General features: G+C 46.0%; 1 protein-coding gene across 4 annotated transcripts in view; it reads right to left on the reverse strand.

Annotated features, from left to right (window-relative positions):
* Positions 1-1,866: 1,866 nt before the first annotated feature.
* ATF6 (activating transcription factor 6) overlaps positions 1,867-22,300 on the reverse strand; it is a 209,569-nt gene continuing 189,135 nt past the window's right edge. For all 4 annotated transcript variants that reach the window (XM_082704208.1, XM_082704205.1, XM_082704207.1 and 1 more), the window contains one exon: positions 1,867-6,783. In XM_082704208.1, coding sequence (XP_082560334.1) covers positions 6,575-6,783 — 209 coding nt within the window. In that variant the 3' untranslated portion in view covers positions 1,867-6,574. The remainder of the gene's footprint in view (positions 6,784-22,300) is intronic.

Here is a 22,300-nt window from a genome sequence, read left to right on the forward strand (position 1 = left end):
CTGAATGTCCCTCTTAGACGTGAGTAGGGTGGGAAGGTCATCTGTGCCTTCAATTATGGGTCGCTCATCCAGGATGCAGACCACAAGGACTGAGGTCCAGGAGAAGTGGGCATAGCCCCCTGTGGGCTCCGCACGCAGCCAGCACTGAGCACGTGGCTTTAGGGGGACGGAGTTTGCAGAAAACCCACCGGCACTGTTGGATCTTGCATCTTAGCTCTCGGAACATACCTCCAGCCCCTGGTTGCCTGTGATATGTAGCTCGGTTTCTTCCTGTCTACCTCGTCTCCTGTTGCTTCCATTGTGGCGTAGTGGAAGGAATGTGGCTTTAAAATCAAGCTCTGGTATGTGCTAGTTGTAAGATCTTGGGCAAGTTCCTTCATCCTTTTGTGCCAATTTCCTTTATCTGGAACACATGAGTGGTGGTACACACACATGTCATAAGGCTGCCGTGAAGCCTGATGACCTAATGTTGGTAAATGCTTGGGCCAGTCTGGCATGCGTGCTTCAGCATGGGTCAGCTGTTAGGAAATGAACCGAGGGGCGGATTCTCTGCCCATGTTTGTGGGCAGACACACCAGATGGGTGTGATGGAGTGAAATAGGCCATCGATCCAAAGAGTAAACAAAGCACCGGAAGCGGTCTGCCTTTCTACCGAGAAGGACAGTTAGACCCATCGCAGAGCGTGTGAGACGAGCCCTCTGTTGGTGGCACCGTGTCTGGTTCAACCCAGATGTCAGCAGTGGTTCTCCTTTGAGATCCGCAGATTGGCTTGAACTGTCTCCCACACACAGAGCGGGGGCCCGGATCGCGTAGGATTTGGTTGGGAAGGAAGATGGATTTCCTAGATCCCCTCTGTGGCTTCACAGACTCTTGGGTTTTGAATCATCCTGTTTTACTGTCTGCGACCTGTTAGCACTAGTTCCACGGCAAGCATCCTCTCCGCCCCCGCCCCCCGCCCAACCCCGAGCAACACTGACATACAGCTGTGTGTGCAGCAGGCTTTTACAGAAGGTTTGGGACGATAAGAGGGATTTACACATGACAGCTCCAGCTCCCAGAGACCGAGCCTGTGGCTCAGTCCCACTTTCTCTTTTCTGCTGCTCAGCCCTTCCTCCAGTGTCGGCTTTCTTGGCAGAAGAGGGGACTTGAGGTCTTTTTCCAAAGAGGTCTGTTACAGTGTCTTTGGAAACACATGTAATTTTGTGTCTGAGAGAACCCTGATGTTATTCATTTGGTGTATTTCTAGAAGTATCTGGCTCCACAGGCCAACTGTGAGCTCCCTCAGGGCAGGACCTACACGAGATCTGGGACTCTGGAGGTGGAACTGTATGGTGGCCAGAGTCCACGTGCTGGAGTGGAATTGCCTGGGTCCAGATACTGGTTAGTCAGCGGTAGGGACCGGGCTGTTGGGAGGACGGGAACAGGACAGCGGGACTAGTGAGCCTAGAGCAGTGTTTGATGCAAACACTAGGCACTCAGGGAATGCCTGCACTTATCACCTGTGGACGGACTCTGCTGGCAGTCTGCAGGACGGGCGGCCTGCATGGTGACATTGGTCATTCCAAGCTAGGAAGACGCCTGTGACATGACTGAGTAACCCAGGTTCCTGATGGAGAAGGATGAAGTAGCTGTTCTTAGACAAATCTTTCTCCTTGGTAAGATTGTAGTTGAAATATCTGGACACAATAAAGGAAACTTTTGCTTAACCAGGCTGGGGTGGGGGGAGAGTGGAAAAGAGTTCTATTGTTTTCATCTAAACAGTAACAGGCCACAAGCCATTTTAGGTTTCCCTTCTCATTACTCATCTCTTCACATTCCAGATTCATTTGGGGTCTTTTTTTCTCTATATATACAGAACAAAATAAGGCAAGTTTAAAAATTCTTTATTTGAATCTTAGACAAAGAACAAGTATTGCATTGTGAAGACTTGCTTACAACCGCGTTAAGTCTGTTGTCACGGTTTCTTGATGCACGGTAAACTGACGCAGCTGCTGCAGGAGAGGATGGCGCCTTGTTCCTCCTCACCTTTAACCTGATCTTCATTTAGCGCAGATGCAGCCTCAAAAGGAAAACCCTGGTGGAAGGCTTGGTGGACGCTCTCTCCCCGGGTTCTTATGGCTCCGGGGTGAAGCACATGGTCTTAGCCCAGCCACGCTTGCCAACATGATGAGAAACAGGAAACTGGTGTCTTAAGGCCAGTAGTACCTGGGAGCTTTTATCTAAAGTTCTTTCCCCTCTTATCTAGATGACTGACCTGGCAGTTAGGGCTGAGTGTGAGTTGACTGGGCTGAGAGACCCTGACTGTGAAGACGTCACCCCGCCGGTCTTTCTCTGGGGTGGCCCCCCACTTAGATCAAGCCTCTTGGTTTAACTAGTGGTTACGAGCGGTGCTGTCTGCTGACCCTGGCAGATGACAAACTATGATTTATTTACTCCTTGGTTCCCCAAACTAATATAATTAAGTCTCTTAATGTGGCATTATTATAAGTCTCTTATGCTTAAAGTCAGCAAACCGCTATGTCAAGACCAGTGTCCACTATTTGGCAGTGGCTAGCCACGACATGATTCACACCCAGGAACAAATTTCCTGATCACGATGCCTTTGTCAGTCTTTTCATAATCCGACAGATAACACAACTATTAGAACAAGCTGCTCAAAGCTCTAGACTTATCTAAAATAAACGTTGTTTTAAGCTTAGTCACTAAAAATATGAGTTAACAGGCTCCACTCTGATTTCTGTGTCAGGTGGGAGAAAACGGCATCTCTTACGTGCACAGTTCCATCTGGACTCGACGTGTTTGGGTAGCCCAAGTGCTCTCTCTAGAAAATAAAAATCAACCACAACCTCTAGGAGTAGAGGACACAGAAGTTGCCCCCCTCCCCCAATGTGACTAGGGGTAGGAACGAGAATTTCTCCCATTTGCTTTCTTTAGGCTTTATTCTTGTTTCTAAGGTATGTGATATAATTAGTGCTCATATTAGCAGCAAAGATCCTAATTTCTGTAAATCAGAATGACTCCGGAAGGACAAAAGTAGCATTCTGTAAAAATGTGGGGATGCAGAGGTGGTGATAAGCATCTGTCGATTCCAGCATGAAGTGATCTTGAGAGGTGAATGTGCATGAAACAGCCAATGGGATGAAAAGCTTCATTCAAAGTTCAGTTCCTGGGAATCTCCTGCCGGAGGCGGAGTCGGCCCATGTGAGTGCAGTGGACCGAGCTTAACTAGGTGGAAACTGTCCTTGAGGTAAGGCTGCAGGGGACATGGGGTCAGACTCTGGCTCGTTGGTGAAAAGGGGTGACTTCTTCTATGTAGCTGAAAGTAGGAAGTCGTTTGGAGACTTTTCAGTGTTTGAAAGTCAAATACGGGTTTTTCCCTGTGCTCTTTTTTCTGTCAAGTTTTATAACCTGAGCTGAGTGAGAGGGCAAGAGCCAGAAATTAGTGCAAATGTCACAAGGAGCTGAAGAGGGGTCTGGTTTCCATCGCACCAAAGGCCACAGCCATGGCTGTCTCATCGGGGTCACTGCTGTGCCGACGGGGGCTCATGCCTGGGGTGGAAGAGTCAGGCCAGGAAGGTTTGTTGGGACAGTGTCTCTTTAAAAAGGATAGAAAAATCAGTTTGAATCCCAAGTTGCTTGTCTGTTTCTAAGTCCTGTTTATTCCCGCTCAAGAATGACTCATAACATTTCTGCTTTCAAATACCTCCGTGGCTGCTTCTTGCTCACAAGAGAAGGCAGAGACGTGTCTGCTTGGTGCTGGGGCCTGTGGGCATTTAGAGAAAAGTTCGGAGATGCTCTGAGCTTTTACAGTTACAGATTGTTTTTGTTTTTGTACTTGTGAAAAGATAAACCTCACCCAGTAATGTAATGGAAAGCTTCTGGATGACAAGCATGGCAAACTTTTGATTCAAGATGATTCTTTTAGAAATCCCAGCTTTGGAGAGAGGCTATTCACACAACCAGGCTGATGGAGCCGTGTGTCTGTTCTGCTGGGGGCGCTAGCCTGGAGGGCGGGGAGCCCCGACGCCTGACTCCGTAGTTAGCGCGAGGAGCCATCTGCCACCACGAAGCCTCCGCACGCGGGGCTCACAGGCAGGTGGGAGAGCCGCTCCCGGCCGCGCCTGCCAGCACTGCCTGGGGGCGAAGGGGTCGGGGGACAGAGGGGACCGAGTTCTCTACCCCATGGGTGGACTTGACTCCTCTAGTGTATCTAATTATCCCACAAGCTTGCAAAATCCCACTTAATAAAAAAATAAATTAAGATACTGATATATATCCCAGGCTGCAATCCCCAAAAGGCAATTTTATCCTAAAACTCAAAAAGCAGCTTAATATATTCATCAGTCAGAGCCGGCTTCTCCTTCCCAGCAGGCCGACGGGTGTGAGCACAGACACTACGTCAAAACCGCGCAGGAATTAGTGAGCTTTGACGGCAGTTATAAAAGCAGAGGACTGCTTCGCAATGGCCGCGCTCTTCCTTCCGGGGACTTCACCCTGAGAAGGCTGCTCTCTCATCTCAGAATGATCCCCTCGAGAACCGGTAATGGAGAGAAAGCGGGCGCGGCTCCCAGGCTGCCGGCCCCCGCATCCCCACCGCGGGAGAGGCGTCTTTCGGGGGCAGATGGGACATGACTGCCACTGTCGGCCAGACCGGTCAGGGACGGTGTGCGGGTGAGAGTCGGAGCTAGGGAGAGGCGGCACTGTCCGTAAGGCTGTGCCTGTGACCGCTGTGACAGCTCCAGTGGACTAACAGCTTGGGAAGGACCACGGCCCCCTTTTCGCTGGCTGGGGCCATGGCTCTTGGGTCGGCTGGTGCACACATTGGGTAGGAAGAGCCGGGACGGGAGGAGACACTCCCGAGGGAAGGCTGTCCTCCGCCTGCAGGTTTTGTCCGACAGGCCCGGAGCCCATAAGAGGAGGAATGGCCCCGGGAAGGGGGTTCCCATGTGGACGTTGCCTTGACAGCCGCACTGGGGGCCGCGTGGCCTGGACTCTCACCGGCTCGCGTGGGGCGGGGTGGGGGCAGAGTGAGGCTCATTAACGTGGCCGAACCCCAGATTGCTGGGGAGCCGGGCAGCAGGGTGCCCCGCTGGCCACACGAAGTCACACGGATCTCAGAGCACATCTGATGAGCTCAGGCAGAGGTGCCGCTATCCAGAAGTTTCTTCGGGATTATTCAGGAGCCAGGCTGGCCCTCGTGGGCAGAAGGGGGCTGGGGCACCCCGCAGGACTCGCACCGACGGTCTTTCCTCAGGCTCAGAGCAGCGGAAGGCCGGAGCAGGGACTGGAAGGCATGAGAGCCGACCCGGGCAAGCAGATTAGGGTAAGAAGCCGCGTCTGCAGAACCGGTTCTAGCAAGAAAGTGTGAAGCTTCATAGACAGGACTCACTTTAAAACTGAAGGCAGAAGAACATCAGTGAGAAGAAAGTAGTCAGAATACAGGGAGAGATGAGGGAATGCAGTAGGGCTGTTTTTTGTTTTTGGTTTTTTTTTTCCCAACCATGGGAGGACAAAAAAGTTAATTCCTTCACTGTCTTTTCACTGGAGAAACTGGGAATTCTTGCTGTATTGTGGGATGCCCTCCGCGAGCAGGAGTCTAAGCCAGCCTGTCCGCAGTCTTGAGGAATAAATCCTTGTCAATTCTCAGGAGAAAAAACTCATCTGCTTAACAGCACACGGCCTGTCCCTCAGCCGAATTCGGTGTCATCGTGTTATGTGTTATGGGTGGGGATTCACAGCAAAGCTGAAGGGTCTCTCCCGGGGTCCCTGCGGACCTGCACCGGACGAGGAAAGAGCACATACATGCACGTACGCTACCCTGCAGGGCCTTAAAATGAAGGCTGCCGTGGCTTTCACCCTCCGCTCCGGGCACATCAAAACTTGCAGCGTTTCGAGCGTGTAACGGAGCCGGCTCCTTCCCACAGCGCGCGCTCTCTGCCCTTCCCTGACGCTCTCTGCCCTCGGCCTTCCCCCGGCGCCCCGCGCGGTTCTGCACACACCGGGTCAGGTGGGAGCCACCATTCCCTGGCCAAGACCAACGTTACCAATGGGGATTTTTTCCCCTTTTACTAAAGTTCTCAATTGTCTTGACTCTTTTGGGGACATTTTTCACTGTTCTGGTTTTGAAATCTATTTCCAATAGGCACTATATCTACAATGGATTGGCTTTAAATTAATAAAAACTCTTAATTGCTGGGAACATCAGTGTGCTGTACAGCTGTAAATAAAAATCTGTCAGTAAGTGAAATGGCAGAGAAGGGAAGAAGATCTTATTTTAACGATGACTATTTAAACACAAAAGAAGTACAGGAGGAAAAGCAATTGAGGAAGGTACAGGAAAAACTCGACACCGGGCAGCCACGGAGGACGCCGGCAGCATCTGCCGCTGGAGAAAGGCGGTCTGCCTCGTGTCTGAATGTCAGTGCTTTCCGGCAGATGGTGAGAAACAACTTCTTTCACCGTCACTTGAACCCCAGCTCTCTGCCGGCCACCAAGAGGGCAGACGGGAACAGGTCTCTCCCCTGCTCGCCAGCTCGGCAGGGTCCCACCGGGTTTTCATGCGCGGCCTCAGAGGCTACTGTAGTGACTCCGGGACGGTGCTGAGCACGTGGGCTGCCTCCGGGGCTGCTGCGGGTGAGCCGAAGAACGCGTTGGTTTGATTCCTCTGCTGATCTCGGAGGTAAGGGGGAACCGACGAGCTCTTGATGTGGAGGATCCGGGTATCCATCACCTGACAGTCAATCTGCATCATCACTTCATAGTCCTGCCCGTTGATGACGTTCTCTGTGGGGAGGGACACACAAGGCATCAACAGTCACCAGCACGTACGATTCTACCGTAAGCTTCTACCCCAGAGAGAACCTAAATAAGCTTTATGGGTGTGAACTGCCAACGGGCTTTCAAGGGACAGAGGGACTCCCATCAGTCACCGAGCAGAGCGACAGCTGGGTTAGGCGCTGGGACGGCCTGTCCTCCTAGATTCCGGCTCCCAAACTGGGAGGGTCTTGGAGCAGTGGCAGAGTCCGCCCAGAGCATGACGGTTTCAGCGGAGGACGGAGGGGAGACACCTCAGAGCCCCCCTCCCCTTCAGCAATGGGAAGGAACACTTGTCAGAAGAACCAGCCTGCCGTGTGCATGGTCACGACACTCTGGCTGCGCTCACTGCCTCCCACTCATCAGCACTGTTTCTTATATCAGTAAGACACCCCCGGCTACAAATTTAAGGCTTGGCCTTAGCAGCATGAAGTACAGTAAAGACCGACAACAAGGTGCAGACGTGGCAATGATGCTCTTGCCCACGGGATAGTGTGTGATTCCAGAGCTCTTGATTCTCGGTGCAAGCGACAAGGACGTTTCTGATTTGGGACTAGAAGGAGCGCCGCAGGACTCGCAGGTGAACTAGAGGCCAGTTGCGGAGGGAGCAGGAAAACAAACAGCGTCGCTCATGTACCACGTCCAGGGGAGCTCACCACACGTTTCACACACACACGCTCTTCCTCAGAGGATGAACACTCGATTTTAGGGAGAGGGCCAAATTAGTTCCTGATTTGTAATTCCAGGTAGCCATTTTCCAACTTGTAGTCAATGAAACTTGGGCATAAGACTGAGGAGAGATTGTAGACAGTCTCTACAAGCCCAGCCGGACATTCACAGCAGGGCAGTTAGAAGGTAGGCGAGTGTTTAATAACGTTGGCATCTGTTTGCATGTCCCCGTGAGTCCGAAAATGGGAATGGGGACTGGGCGAAGTCCTAGTCTTACTGCGTGTTTATGAAGATGACCTACAGCCAGCCAGTGACTTTTAAAATTAAATATCTGGCTTCTCTAGGACCAAGAACTGAACTTAGAATTAATATTTTTTTGTTTTTACTTCAACACTATACATGCCAAGTGTTAGAAATCTAGAGGAAGAAAATCCAAAGTTTGACATTTGATCTTCAGATTCCATTGTTATGTTTGGGAAAATTAAGCCATGGAGTGTGTCACAGTTTAGGACTTAGGACCTAGGACCTACGACCTTTAGGACCTAATCCAGGGGTCTTAAATTAGGGTCTAATGAACAGACTTCAGGGAGTCTGTAAGTTCCCTGAAACTGCATGTGAAGTTTTATTTGTGTGTTCATTTTTCTGGAGAGGAGCCCCATCAGATTCTTAAAGGGGTCTTAAAGTTTCCCCAAAGTTGAAAACTACTGGATCCAATAACCTACCAATTATAAGTTCCTCAAGCAGATGTTATAGTCTGTGTTAAAGCCAATGGAAGACATCATTCCTCCATTTCTACTTTTATTTTTAAAATAGTCTCGGTTGGTGATTAATTTCTCATTACAAGTCTTATAAATCTCTTCTATTACGTTAAAGCTAATCTCCTTTCCCAGCCTTACTAGAGAGGATGAACAGCCAGCTGCCCCATGCACTAAGCCTCCTGTTCTTTAAGACCGTCACTTTAAGACCACCAGAGTGGACACTTTGGTTTTATAAGTCCTACCGATATGCAATGAAAATAAGTGTTTTAGCTTTTTTAAAAACAGGTATAACTGGTATGAAATACAGTATTTTAGTTTCAGGGTGTACACCTTGGTGATTCCACATTTATATACATTGCAAAATGATTGTCATGCTAAGTCTAGGCACCGTGTGTCACTACACAAAGTCAATACAAAATTACCACCTGTATTCCATGCTGTGTATTAAATCCACAGGACGCAACTTACTTTACAACTCTACGTTTGTGTACTTCTTGATCTCTTTACCATTTTGCTCCCTACTCCAACCCACTCTCCCCTCTGGCAAGGGGCAATCTGTTCTCTAGAGTCTGGGTTTTATTTTTTAGATTTATTAGGTTTTATTCTTTAGATTCCACATATAAGTGAAGTCATGCGGTATATGCCTTCGTCAAAGTCTGCTTATTTAAATTAGCGTAACATCCGTTAGGTCCATCCACATTGCAAAAGGCAAGATTTTGTTCTTCTTTATGGCCAGATACGCTTCCACTGTATATACATATATCACACACACGCGCGCCACATCTCTATCCAGTCATCCGTCAGTGGACGAGAAGGTTGTTTCCTTATCTTGGCTCCTGTAAATAATGCTGCAGTGCACACAGCGGTGCATATATCTTTTCAAACTAGTGTTTTCAGTTTCTTTAGATAGATAACTAGTAGTGGGACTGCTGGATCACAGGGCACTTCTCTTTTCAGACTGTGAGAAACTTCTGTATCGTGTCCACAGTGGCTACACCGATTGACAATGCCATACACGAGGGTTTCATGATTTCAGGTCTTCAAGTCTGTAATGTACTCTGAGTTAATTTTTCTATATGGTATAAGATAATGGTCTAGTTTCATTCTTCTGTGTGTAGTGATTTAGTTTTCCCAACACCATTTACTGTCTCTTCTTCCTTCTTTCTTGCTTCCTTTGTCAAAAATTAATGAACCTGTGGTTTTGATCTGTTTGTGGGAATGCAAGCTGGTACAGCCACTTTGGAAAACAGTATGGAGGTTCCTCAAAAAGTTGAAAATAGATTTACCCTGTGACCCAGCAATTGTATTACTGGGTATTTACCCCAAAGATAAAAACGTAGTGATCCAAGGGGCACGTGCACATGCATGTTTATAGTAGCAATGTCCACAATAGCCAAACTATGGAAAGAACCTAGATGTCCATCAACAGATGAATGGGTAAAGATGATGTGTGTGGTACGTATATACATGATGGAATACTATGCAGCCATCAAAACCAAAATCGTGCCATTTGCAACAATGTGGATGGAACTACAAGGTATTATGCTAAGTGAAATAAGTTGATCAGAGAAAGACAATTATATTATCTATCTGATACGAGGAATTTGAGAGGCAGCGAGGGGTCGTGGGGGGAGGGAGAAATGAAAAAGATGGGACCGGGGAGGGAAACATACCATAAGACTCTTAATTTCATGAAACAAACTGAAGCTTGCTGGAGGGGAGGGAGGTTGGACAGATAGGGTGGTTGGGGAGGGTATGTGCTATGGTGAGTGCTGTGAGTTGTGTAAGACTGATGATTCACAGACCTGTATCCCTGAAGCAAATAATACATTATATGTTTTTTAAAAATTAACTATATACATGAAGGTTTATATATGGGCTCTCAATTCTATTCCACTGATCTTTGTGTTTTTTTGCACTAGTGAAATACTGTTTTGATTACTATAGCTTTGTGTTCTAGTTTGAAATCAGGGAGCATGATACCTCTGGTTTTGGTCTTTTTCAACATTGCTTTGAGTAGTCAGGGCCTTCTGTGGTTCCACATAAATTGTGCAAGTACTTGTTCTAGTTCTGTGAAAAATGCTCTTGGTATTTCGATAGGAATGGCAGTAAATCTGTAGGATGCTTTGGTTAGTATGGATATTTAACAGTATGAATTCTTCCAGTCCATAAGCATGAAACATCTTTCCTCTTACCTATATCTTCTTTAATTTCTTTATTAATGGTTTATAGTTTTCAGTATATAGGTCTTTCACCTCCCTGGTTAAATTTATTCTGAGGTGTTTTATTGTTATTAACATAACTGTAATTGGGATTATTTTCTGAACTTCTCTGACAGTTCATTATTCATATACAGAAACAACAGATTTTTGAATATTGATCTTGTATCCTACAACTTCACTGAATTCATCACTACTAATCCTTTTTTGTGGAGTCTTCAGGGTTTTTATTTTGCAATATTATATCATCTGGAAATAGGGATAATTCTATTTCTTTCTTTCCAATTTGTAGGCCTTTCATTTCTTGCCTAATTGCTGTGGATACAACTTCCAATACTGTGTTGGATAGAAGTGTAAGAGTGGGCATCCTTGTCCTGTTCCTGGTCTTAGAGGAAAAGCTTTCGGCTCTTTGCTGTTGAGTATGACATTAGCTGTGGGTTTGTCTTATATGGCCTTTATTATGTTGAGGTATACTTTTTTTTTTTTTAATTAAAAAAGTATTTATTTTAGAGAGAAAGCTCATGAGTGCAGCAGGAAAGGTAATGGGAGAGGGAGAGAGAGAATCCCAAGCTGACTCCATGCTGAGTGCAGAACCTGACCAGGTGCTCCATCCCATGATCGCCCCTGAGAGCATGACCCAAGGCAAAATCATGAGTGACTCAACCCGCCCTTTCTTTTCAAATTTGTATTTAAACTCTAGTTAACATACAGTGTAATACTGGTTTCAGGAGAATTTAGTGATTAATCACTTATGTGTAACACCCAGGGAGATATGCTCTTTCTATACCTACTTTGTTTAGAGTTTTTTACAAGTGGATGTTTGATTTTGTCCAATACTTTTTACTTCATCTTTTGAGAAGATCATATGATTTTTATCCTTCCTTTGTTAATGTGCTATATCATATTGATTAATTTGTGGTTGTTGAACCATCCCTGCAATGAATCCCACTTGATGGTGGTGTATGATCATTTTAATATATTGCATTTGGTTTGCTCATATTTTGTTGAGGATTTTTACATCTATGTTTATCAGTGATATTGTCTTAAAATTTTCTTGTGGTGTCTTTATCTGGTTTGAGTATCTGGGTAATGCTGATCAGGTAAAATGAGTCTGAAAGCATTCCGTCCTCTTCAATTTTTTGGAAGAATTTGAGAAAGATGGATATTAAATCTTTAAATGTTTGATAGAATTCACTAGTGAAACCATCTGCCCCTAGATCCTTTTGTTGTTTGGAGGTTTTTGATTACTGATTCAATCTTCATAATTGCTCTACTCAGATTTTCTATTTCTTTGTAGTTCAGTCTTAGAAAATTGTTTCTATAAATTTATCCATTTCTTCTAGGTTGTTCAGTTTGTTGGCATATAATTTTTCATAGTATTTTCTTATGATCCTTTGTATCAACTCTCATTTCTGAAATAATTTATTTGAGCCTTCTCTTTTCTTGGTGAGTCTAACTAAAAGTTTGTCTATTTTGTTTATCTTTTCAAAGAACTGGCTCTTAGTTTCACTTATCTTTCCCATTATCTGTTTAGTCTCTATGTCATTATTTCTGCTCTGCTCCTTATTTCCTTCCTTCTACGAACATTGTGCTTTGTTCTTTTTTCTAGTTTCTTTAAGTGTAAATTGTTTGAGATGTTTCTTGAAATAAACCTGTATCATTATGAACTTCCCTCTTTTGCCCATCTCATGGATTTTACATTTGTTTTCATTTGTTACTCGGTATTTTTAAATTTCATCTTTGACGACTTCTATGATTCAGTAATGTGTTGTTTAGTTTTTCTAGTTTTCTTCTTGTAACTGATTTCTAATTTCATACTGTTGCAGTCAGAAAAGATGCCTGAAAGGACTTCAACCTTCTTGAATTTACTGAGACATGTTTTGTGGCCTAATATGTGATCTATCCTGGAGAATGTTCCAGAGGTACTAGAGAAGAATGTTTATTCTGCTGCTTTTGGATGTAATGTTCTCTATTAAGTCCATCCAGTCTAGTGTGTAATTTAAGGCTGATGATTCCTTACTGATTTTCTGTCTAGATGATCTATCCATCAATGTTAAGTACTACTGTCAATTTCTCTCTTTATATATCTTGTACACCTGTGTTGGGTGCATATATGTTTATAAATTTATATCTCCTTGATAGATTGACCCCATTATCATTATGTAGTTCCCTTCTTTGCCTTTTATTTGTCTTTAGCCACTCTACATCTTTTGGCTGGAGAATTTATAGTCTGTTTATATTAAAGTGACTATTGATAGGTATGTACTTATTGCCATTTTGTCACGTGTTTTCTGGCTGTTTTTGTAGTTTCTCTGTTTTTCTTACCTCCCTGTGGTCTGATGACTTTTAGTATTAAGCTTAGGTTCCTTTCTCCTTTTCTTTTGTGTTTTTAAGTTTTTGTTTTGTGGTCACCATGAGGCTCACATACATTATCCTAAGTATGTAACAGTCAGCTTAAACTTGAACATTTTCCAAAATTCTCCATTTTTAACCCCTCCTCCCTATATTCTGTCTCGGATGTCACATTTTACATCTTTTTATGTGTTCCTTAACTACTGTAATTTCAGTTGATTTTATTAGCTTCATATTAGCTTTGTAAGTGAATGAATCCACTATTTTTACTATAGATTTAGCTTTTCTGGCGAGATTCTTACTGTCATAGGTTTTCTTGTTACAACAACTGACATTTCTTTTCAGTGTAAAGAAGTCCCTTTAACATTTCTTGAAAGGCTGGGTTAGTAGAGATGAACTGCTTTAGTTCTCCTTCAATTCTGAACAATAACCTTGCTAGATGAGTATTCTTGGTTGGAAGTTCTTTCCTTTCAGCACTTTGACTATGTCTTGCCACTCACTTCTGGTGTGCAGAGTTCCCACTGAAAAATCTGATAGCCTTACGGGGTTACCCTTGTACATGACAATTTATCTTTCCCTTGCTACTTTGAAGGGTCGATCTTTAACTTCTGACATTTTAATTATATGTGTCTTCGTGTGGATCGCTTTGGGTTCATCTTTTTTAGAACTCTCTGGGATTCCTGGATCTGGATGTCTGTTTCCCTCCACAGAGGGAGTTTTCTGCCCTTCTCTTTCTTCTGGGAACTCTATAAAGTGAATGTAATTCTCCTTGATATCCCTTTGGTCCCTTATATTTTTAAAAATTCCTTTTTGTTTTGGCTGCTGTGTCTGGGTGAATTCCATGGCTCTGTCTTCTAGCTCCTTGATCATTTTAATGTTTTACCAAGTCCACTATTGAACTGTCATGTATTTTTTAGTTATTTTGTTCTTCAGGTCTGTGGGTTTCTCTTTGGTACTTTCTTATATTTCCTTTCTCTTTGTTGAAGTTCTCTGTTCATCCATTCTTCCTCTGAGTTTGGTAGTCATCTTAACTGACCATTATTTTAAATTCTTTATTTAAAGAATAAATGAAAGACTACTTATCTCTATCATTGAAGCCTTTTTCTTTCATTTGGAAGATTTCTTTGTTCCTTTGCTTTACTTGGTTCTGTGTTTCTTTGTATCAGGTGGAGTAGGTACCTCTCTCAGGCGTGAAGGAGCGGCTTGTGTGCATGATGAACTCAGTCTTGCCCTGGCTCTTGATTGTCTCTTGAACTTTGTGATGCTCTAAAGCACCTGCTAATTCTTGAGACGCACCTGTTGTTGAGAGTGTGCCAAGGCCTGTCAGTTGTCCCAGGGGGAGGAATCTCACATAGCACCTAGTTTCAGGCAGTTGAAAGCAAAATCCCTCAGGCCAACAGCTTTTAAAATATGCAAGCAGATACAGTCCTGTAGGCTCTGAGTGTGATTGCTACCGGCCTCCAGACCAGGAGTCTGGACGTACTGCCGGGTAGCAGCTGCAGTAACTGGGGCTCCAGAGGACTGTAAGCTCCTTTCTGGCAGGTCTCACAGAGCTGTAGTGAGGCCAAGGGGCTGTGCAAGGAGGTATCTCCTGGCCTTCATTCCCTGGGAGCGCCTCATTAGCCTCTCGATGTGTGGGAAACCTGAAGCCTGTCCCTCAGGCCGAAGCTCCAGGATAGCAGGTCTTTTCCTCAGAAGACCAAGGTTGTGTTTCAGTCTCTGTCCGTGTGGGGCTGTAGGGGTGGTGGCCTGCCATGACCTGTATTCCCAACTGTACCTTCCCACGGAGCTCAGAGATACCAGCCCCCTTGGCCACTAGAGCCAGGCAATCAAGGGGGCCTCCCTTGCATAGACCATGTACACAGGCTGGCTTTAACTAGGGTGGGGGGGGCAGGGGGCAGGGCATACTCGCAGGCTGTGGACAGGCAGCAGGAAAATGAGCATGTCTGTGGGCTTCAGGACTGGAGCGGGAGAGCGCCGTGCCTGTGTGAGTGCAGCAGCCTGAGGCGGGGAGCGGGAGAAGACGGCTGGCTGGCTGGCGCTCACCTGCCCTGGCCTGGGCGTAGGACAGAGCTGCAGTGCCCGCACTCTCTGGCTTCAGCAAGGCAGGGGGATGGTACTGCATCCAAGTTCACCTGCCTGTGTGCTGGGAGGGGGCAAAACTGGCATCACCAGGGCCTCTCTTCTGAGGAGAGTTTCAGCTGTCCCCTGCCCCTCCAGCTTTTCGACCAGCAAATGATTTCCTTCTAGCTGGTCTAAGCACTTTCAAACAGCTGTTTTTCCCCTGGGTCTTGGGGTGAGTGAGACTGTAAAGTGAGTCCTTTAAATTCTGCAGTACTTTGGGTCTCCTGGACATCAGCCCCATTCATTTTTTTAAGCCAGATGTTTTGGGGGCTTGTTTCTTCAGCGCAGATCCCATGGGTTGGGATGCCTGATGTGGGGCACCAACCTCTTTGTCCTCTGGAGAAACACCAGACTGGTGAGACCCTCCCCTGTTGTTTCTCACTGTGCTGGGGATGGGGTTTTTGGTAAGACTATGTGTCTACCTCTCTTGCCCGTCTGGGGTCTTTCTACCCTGTGGTGGAGAAGCAGTTCATCTAGTTTTCAGAGGGAAATGCCCTTATGCAGCTGTGGGTTTGGAGTGGCTGTCAGAGGGGAGCTCAGGACCTTCCTACATTACCACCTTGTGCAAGTCATTTGCTCATCCTTAGAGAACTGCATCTGAATCCTGTAAGTTGGCCAGTATTTCCTATCAGAGTGTTTTCTCTTCCAACTACACAGGCAGCTGCAGCCCTCTGGAAGAGAGATGACGTGCTAATGGATTTGGAGCCATTTCATTTAGAACGTGTGCCAGGCTCAGCTTTCTAGGTGTCACACCAATCATTTGCTTTTGGAACCAGAATCACTCCCTGTTTTAGAAAAATGAAAAAGTTTGTGTGTGTGAGTGCAGGAATGCTCACATGCACACAAGGGCATACATGACCAGATAATGGAAAACATGTGTGTTGGAGACATGCAATACACAGTATTAACTTTTACTGCTCTTCTGGGTTAACTTGGAATCCAGATGACAATTTAAAATCAAGACTAGGTGCCCTCATATAGCCCAGACCATCTGCAAAACTCATTAAGCTCATATGCCTGCGAGAGAGAGAGTGAGAGAGAGAAAGAGAGAGCGCATGTGCGCACATGAGTGGGGGGGCAGTCATGACCGATCCCAGGACCCCAAGATCATGACCTCAGCTGAAGGGAGGTGCTTAACCGACTGAGCCACCCAGGTACCCTGGAATGGCGCTGTTATCTTACGCCCAACGACGAGACTCAGACGAGGCACCATCTAGGCGGCCATAAAACTGGGTTCTGTTCTTCACTGCCTTCTCAAGGCACCAACCTCTGCGGCAAGGAGGCGAGCAGCACTGTCACAAGACTGCCACAGAAGATGAGAATGCCCTCAGCTGAATTCAGGAAGCCCCTTCTGCACAACAAGTTGGGTACTTTGGGTAGGAAGTGACCTCCTGTGGGGAGCATTTTAACCACTGCCCGTCATCTGTGCCTCCTGTGCATAAGGAACACGAGCGCAGGTTCTACTGGAGAGAGAGAACCTGAAGGCTCTGCTGGCTCTGGGAGGCCGGTGAGGACAGGCCCCTGGAGGAGAACAAGGCGGGCGGATGCTCGCTTGCAGCACGGGCCAGGTCTCCACTGAGGATGCACAGTGCCCTCGTCCAAAGAGCATCAAGGTGCAGGGACAATGTTGGGCGGGGGGCGGCGAACATCCCCCCAGGGGCTTGTGAGAGCCGAGTTACGTGACAGGCCTGCTAAGCTGTTTTGGGGTAGGTACTTAGTGAAGACAGACACTGCGGAAAATCAGCCCAAAAGGAACGGCACGGAGAGACATGTAAAAGCTCACTCTCCCTCTTCTATCAGCCAACCTGTGGGTACTGCACAAGAGACACAAGGAATCTTCTGTTTTGGGCCTCCTGAAGTAAGCAAAACGAGACGAAACACTGATCAGAGTCAGAAAAAAGGTGTAAAAAAGGAATACTTCAAATTCAAAATGAATCAGGCATATAAAAAGGAAAAGAAATGAAGGGCTTTGGATATGAACATGAAACTGATTTCTGAGGAAGCAGAAAAGGCGCCTGGACACTGGAGGTGGAAAATCTCCGGGCAGTGTGGAATTCTGAACAGCCTGTAAACGCACAATAACTCAGAATGGCCTGCCAAGAGACTGTTGGCTGGGAGGTGACTAACACACACATGCCAGAACCTTGACCAGAAACAGAAGATCCAAAAACTTACAAGAGACTTTAATCTTAAAAAGTCACAAGATGTCAACGCTTTGCAAAGAAGCATATAGGATAAAACATTTCTACTGGGAATCAGACGCTAACCCTAACAAGAGGTAGTTCGCTCTGTGTCAGCGAGGCTGCGGACAGGCAGTGACGGGCTACTGGTATCTGTGCCTGGATCCGCTGATGTACGGGGTGTGTGTGTGTGTGTGTGTGTGTGTAGGGGGAGGCATGGAAAAGAGATATAAATCCACCAACTCACAGATCACAAGAGATATCTTCAACCAAAACAAAAGCAAAAAAGGGGGGGGGCAGCCTGAAAGGGGAGACCTAGTAGTGGAAGGGAAAGGAAGGTGGGAAGACAGTGAACAACGAAGTGGTGTAGAATCACAGTGGACAGAGGCTCTCCAGAACATCCATAAGCTCCTCCACTAACCCTAGTCCATCTCTGCTCCGGTTCTCAGCCTGAGTCCAGCTTTTGACCATCTCAATACACCGTGCGCTGGCTCTGTGGGTATGTTTTCCTCTACTGGGAAAAGCAGCCCCTTTGGCTCTTCTTCACCCAGATTCTCTATCCCGTCAAATTCTCTCAATCCTTTTAGGCCCATTTCAAGTCCCACTTGAAATGAGAGCTCCAATATTGATTTTTTTCCTTTATAACCAATATGTAAATGTCCTGATTTACTGAACAATGTCAAAATACTTACAGAACAGAGTTTTGGCTCCTTGAAGCCATGTCCAGCACTTCTGGATTGGGGAGCAGGGGGTGAGAGGTGCAGCCAGAGCCTCTCCCCACTCAGCCGGAAGAGCACGCGCTCTCGCTGCACATGCGGACGCAGCTGTGCCCCTGACGTGAGTCTTTCTGGAGACACAAGGAATGCGGGCAACCACGGGGAGTTCCTTGTAACCACCATGTCTGCCCTTTGCCAGAAAAAATTAAAAGCAGAGTGTCTCTGACGGGGATATTGGGTTGGGAGTGTCCAAAGGCAGGGAGACAAGCAGGGAGGAAGGAATATCATATATTCACTGTGAGACACACCAGACTCTGTTAAATATTATTCAGGTGTTATGGACACTGAGCAACTGGGAGCCAGATGAAAAAGTTTATCTAATTTTTAGATCTTCAATAATTTCACAAAAAATGTGTGGGCCTAGAATAATGTATACAAAAGCCATTAACCCTGACAGGGCACGTGGCATGGTGATGATGAAGGAACCACCAGAATTTACTAGGCAGAGGCCAGGATGCCGGACAATCTGCAATGCCCAGGGATGGTCCCACAGCTCATACTTGCGTAGGTTAAAACAAAATGAAAACCCTGATTGTTACTCTGTTAATCAAGATAGAACATCACTGTTTTACATTTAAATTACTTTTACATAGGTTTTACTAGGCAATATGGCTTCGGAATACATTCTTATAATTATTCCACTATGCTGGGAATATTGTTTCTTTCTGAACTCAATTTTAAGTGTTCATTTCAGAAAATCACATCACCTGTGGCAAAACCCCTCTTGGTTTACCAAGACAGTATTACTCTGCACTTCTCACTGCTGCACTCAGTGATAGCCCGCATCGGTGTGAGCACCTGGCTTCTTCATTCCCTCTTCTTTTAAAAATATTTTTATTTATTTATTTGACCGAGAGCATAAGTAAGCAGAGCGTCAAGGAGAGGGGGAGAGAGAATCAGGCTCTCTGCCAAGCAGGGAACCTGATGCGGGGCTCCATCCCAGGACCCTGGAATCATGACCCGAACCAAAGGCAGCCGCCCAACCAACTGAGCCACCCAGGTGCCCCTCCACTTCTTCTTCTAATACAATACAAGCATTATTACACATAATGCCTCAACATTATAGAGTCATGAATTCAACAAATATTTACTGAATTTCTACCATGTGCCAGGTACTGAGGATCAAATAGTAAATAAAACATGGGAAGAGGGGTACCTGGGTGGCTCAGTGGGTTAAAGTCTCTGCCTTCGACTCAGCTCATGTTCCCAGGATCCTGGGATCAAGCCCCACATCGGGCTCTCTGCTCAGCAGGGAGCCTGCTTCCACCTCTCTCTCTTTCTGCCTGCCTCTGCCTACTTGTGATCTCTGTCTGTCCAATAAATAATAATCTTTAATTTAAAAAAAACAAATTCCTGTCCTCGTAGAGCTTAGTTTTTATAAAAGGAGAGAGAAGGGAGAGACAGAAAATACACAGAGAGTGAAGAAGTGCTATGGAGGAAAACGATGCACAGAGGGTGGTTGGGGGTGGGGCGTGCAGTTTTTGACACAGTACCCAGGGCACCTCTCCTAGAGGGTGATCTCAGAGTAAAAACCTCAGGAGGGGAGGGGTGAGCTGTGCAGCCATCACGGGGAGGGTCTCGTGCACATCTGAGATTTTAGGAAGACATTTAGTGGACAAGAGCAGCAATTGGAAGAAATGGGGTAAGGACTGGCAAGAGAAAACGGCTAGAACTGCAACTTGGGAAGTTGTTTGGAGACAAAAGACAGATGGCATCCTGGGACCAAATGGTATCACTCCTGGGGAAAGAATGATGGGAACATGTATGTTAAGAAGGAGGAGCATGAAGAGAAAAGGGAAGGTTTGTGGCTTTATCCGATCACTGAGCGTACCTCTGAGAACCAAACTCAAGTTTTAACCAACTTTCCTTCCTTCCCAGTATTTGAGCACTGATCACAGGCCAGGCACTGTTACAGACTCTTATAAACATTAGATCCCAGTTTCTGTACCCAGTTAAACCTGGGGAGCATTTTCTAAAGGAAAATGTCAGTCAACATTCACATAGTGCTTTAAACTCTGAGGAATTACAGAAGAAAATGGGGTTTTTTCCCTTACCCAGATTACCGGACTGTTGCAAAAGCAGAACTTAAAGTATTTAAAACATTTAAAATATTGGCTGTCCAAGACTGCAGCATAGGAAGACCCTGAACTCAATCTCTGCCCATGGACACACTGCACCTGCACCCACACACAGAGCAGTTCGTCCCAAGGACACACCGAGGGCCGCCTGGACAGCTTCTCCGCAGTAGACCACAGAGGGAGCACGCAGAGAATGGAGGCAGACGGAGACATGGTAATGACGGGAACCCCACCCCTGTGTGGCGACCTGCAGCAGGAAGGGATATCACTGAAATGATACCACACACTTGGCAACCGTGGGGCACAGTGAGAAAAGAGCAGTTTAAAGGGCAACTGGACTATAAGCGAAAGAAATCCACTTATTAACCCTACAGCATCTGCCCAAAGGGTAGGAAACAGCTGAACTCTCTCTGGGGTAGGAAGGGCCAACCAGTACCACTGTTTATGTCCCCTCCCCCCAAATCAAATTATAATAGCTCACGTGCGAACTTGAGTCAGGCGCTCTAGCCAACCTGCTAGGGTTACCCTAGTACACCCCAGGACCACACCAGCTCCAGCTGTCCTTCCCTCCAGGGTGACTCCAGCATGGCACCCCCAGGGACACCTTGTCTTCCCTGATCTAGCTGCTCTGCCAAGAATAGCCCCAGAATAGAGCACCCTGAGACCCCTCCCCCCGCCCATGCTCACTTCAGCTCCACGCATTTGCCAAGGTGACCCCAACTCAGCAGGCCCAGTGGTCCCCCTCCCGGAGGCCTGAGCTCATGCAAGCTCTGCATGTCCTACCAGGGTGGCCTCAGCACAGAGCACTCTTGGACTCCTTGGCTCATGTGCCCACTAAAGATCTCGTCATCCCACCAAGATGATCCCAGCGTGGAGTGTTCCGGGACAGCCTGGCCCGTATCTGCTCCAGCTTTAGCTGGTCTGCCCAAGCTGCCAGGCATGCTACACATGACACACTCCCACATATGGCCACTCCTTTAAGATCAGGAGAGGCAGCTGATCTGCCTTATGCACAGAAATAAATGCAAAGTCAAGCAAAATGAGGAGATAGAGGAATATGTTCCAAATGAAAGGACAAGATAAGATGCCAGGAAGAAAACACTAATAAAAACAGGGAGTAAGTAACTTACCTGACAAAGACTGCAAAGTAATGGTTGTAAAGATGTTCACCAAACTTGGAAGAAGAACAGAGGAACACAGTGAGAACTTTAACAAAGAGTCAGAAAATGTAAGACAAAAGTGATCACAGCTGAAGAACATAGTAACTGAAATGAAATACAGGAGAGGGAATAAACAGCAGATTAAATGAGACAGAAGAATGTACCAGTGATCTGGAAGACAGAATAGCAGAAACCATCCAGCCAGAATAACAACAAAAAACCTTAAGAAGAGTTTAAGGGACCACTAGGACAACAACTAGCACATGAACCCTCCTCTCACAGGGGTCCCACCGGAGACAGAGCCAGGAGCTGATGAAATAATGGCTGAAAACTCCCCTAACCTGGGGAAGGAAACATATGGCCAGGCCCAGGCAGCAGAGCAAGTCCAGAACAAGAGGAACCACAGATCCACACTAAGATTAGCATGATAAAATGGCAGAAGTTAAAGAGAAAGTCTTACAGGCAGCAAGAGAAAAATAAATACAAGGAAATCCCATAACTACCAGCTGATTTTTCAGCAAAAACTCTATAGGCTCGAAGGTAGTGGTGGGATATATTTAAAGCACTAAAAAGGAAAAACTTATAACCAAGAATACTCGAACCAGTAGGGCATCAGTTAGAATTGAAGGAGAGAGAATTTCCCAGACAAGCCAAAACTAAAGTTCATCACAACTAAACCAGCTTTATAAGAAACGGTCTTCTTTAAGCAGAAAAGAAGGGTCTTCTTTAAGCAAAAAAGGCCAAAACTAGAAATGAGAAAATACATGAAAAGAAAAACATCTCACTTGTCAAAGCAAATATATAGTAAAGGCAGTGGATCAGCCATTTAAAAAGCTAGCCTGAAGGCTAAAGACAAAAACAGTAAAATCAACTATAACTACAGTAAGTGGCTAAGGTATACACAAAATAAAAATATGTAAAATATGACATCAAAAACATAAAATGTGGGGGCAGGGACGTAGTGCTATTGCTTTTTCAGTGAGTTCAAACTTCAGTGACAGTCAGCTTAAAACAGAAGATTGCTATATGTGTACTGGTTCTCAGAGATGAATCATATGGGAAACGCAAACCGGAATTCTACAATACACACACAAAAAGAAAGGAACCCAAATATAACACTAAAGAAAACAAGCCACAAGGGAAAAGAGCAAGAGAAAAAGAAAAGAACAGA

Source organism: Mustela nivalis (assembly GCF_964662115.1).
Source record: "Mustela nivalis genome assembly, chromosome: 16".
NCBI lineage: Eukaryota > Metazoa > Chordata > Mammalia > Carnivora > Mustelidae > Mustela > Mustela nivalis.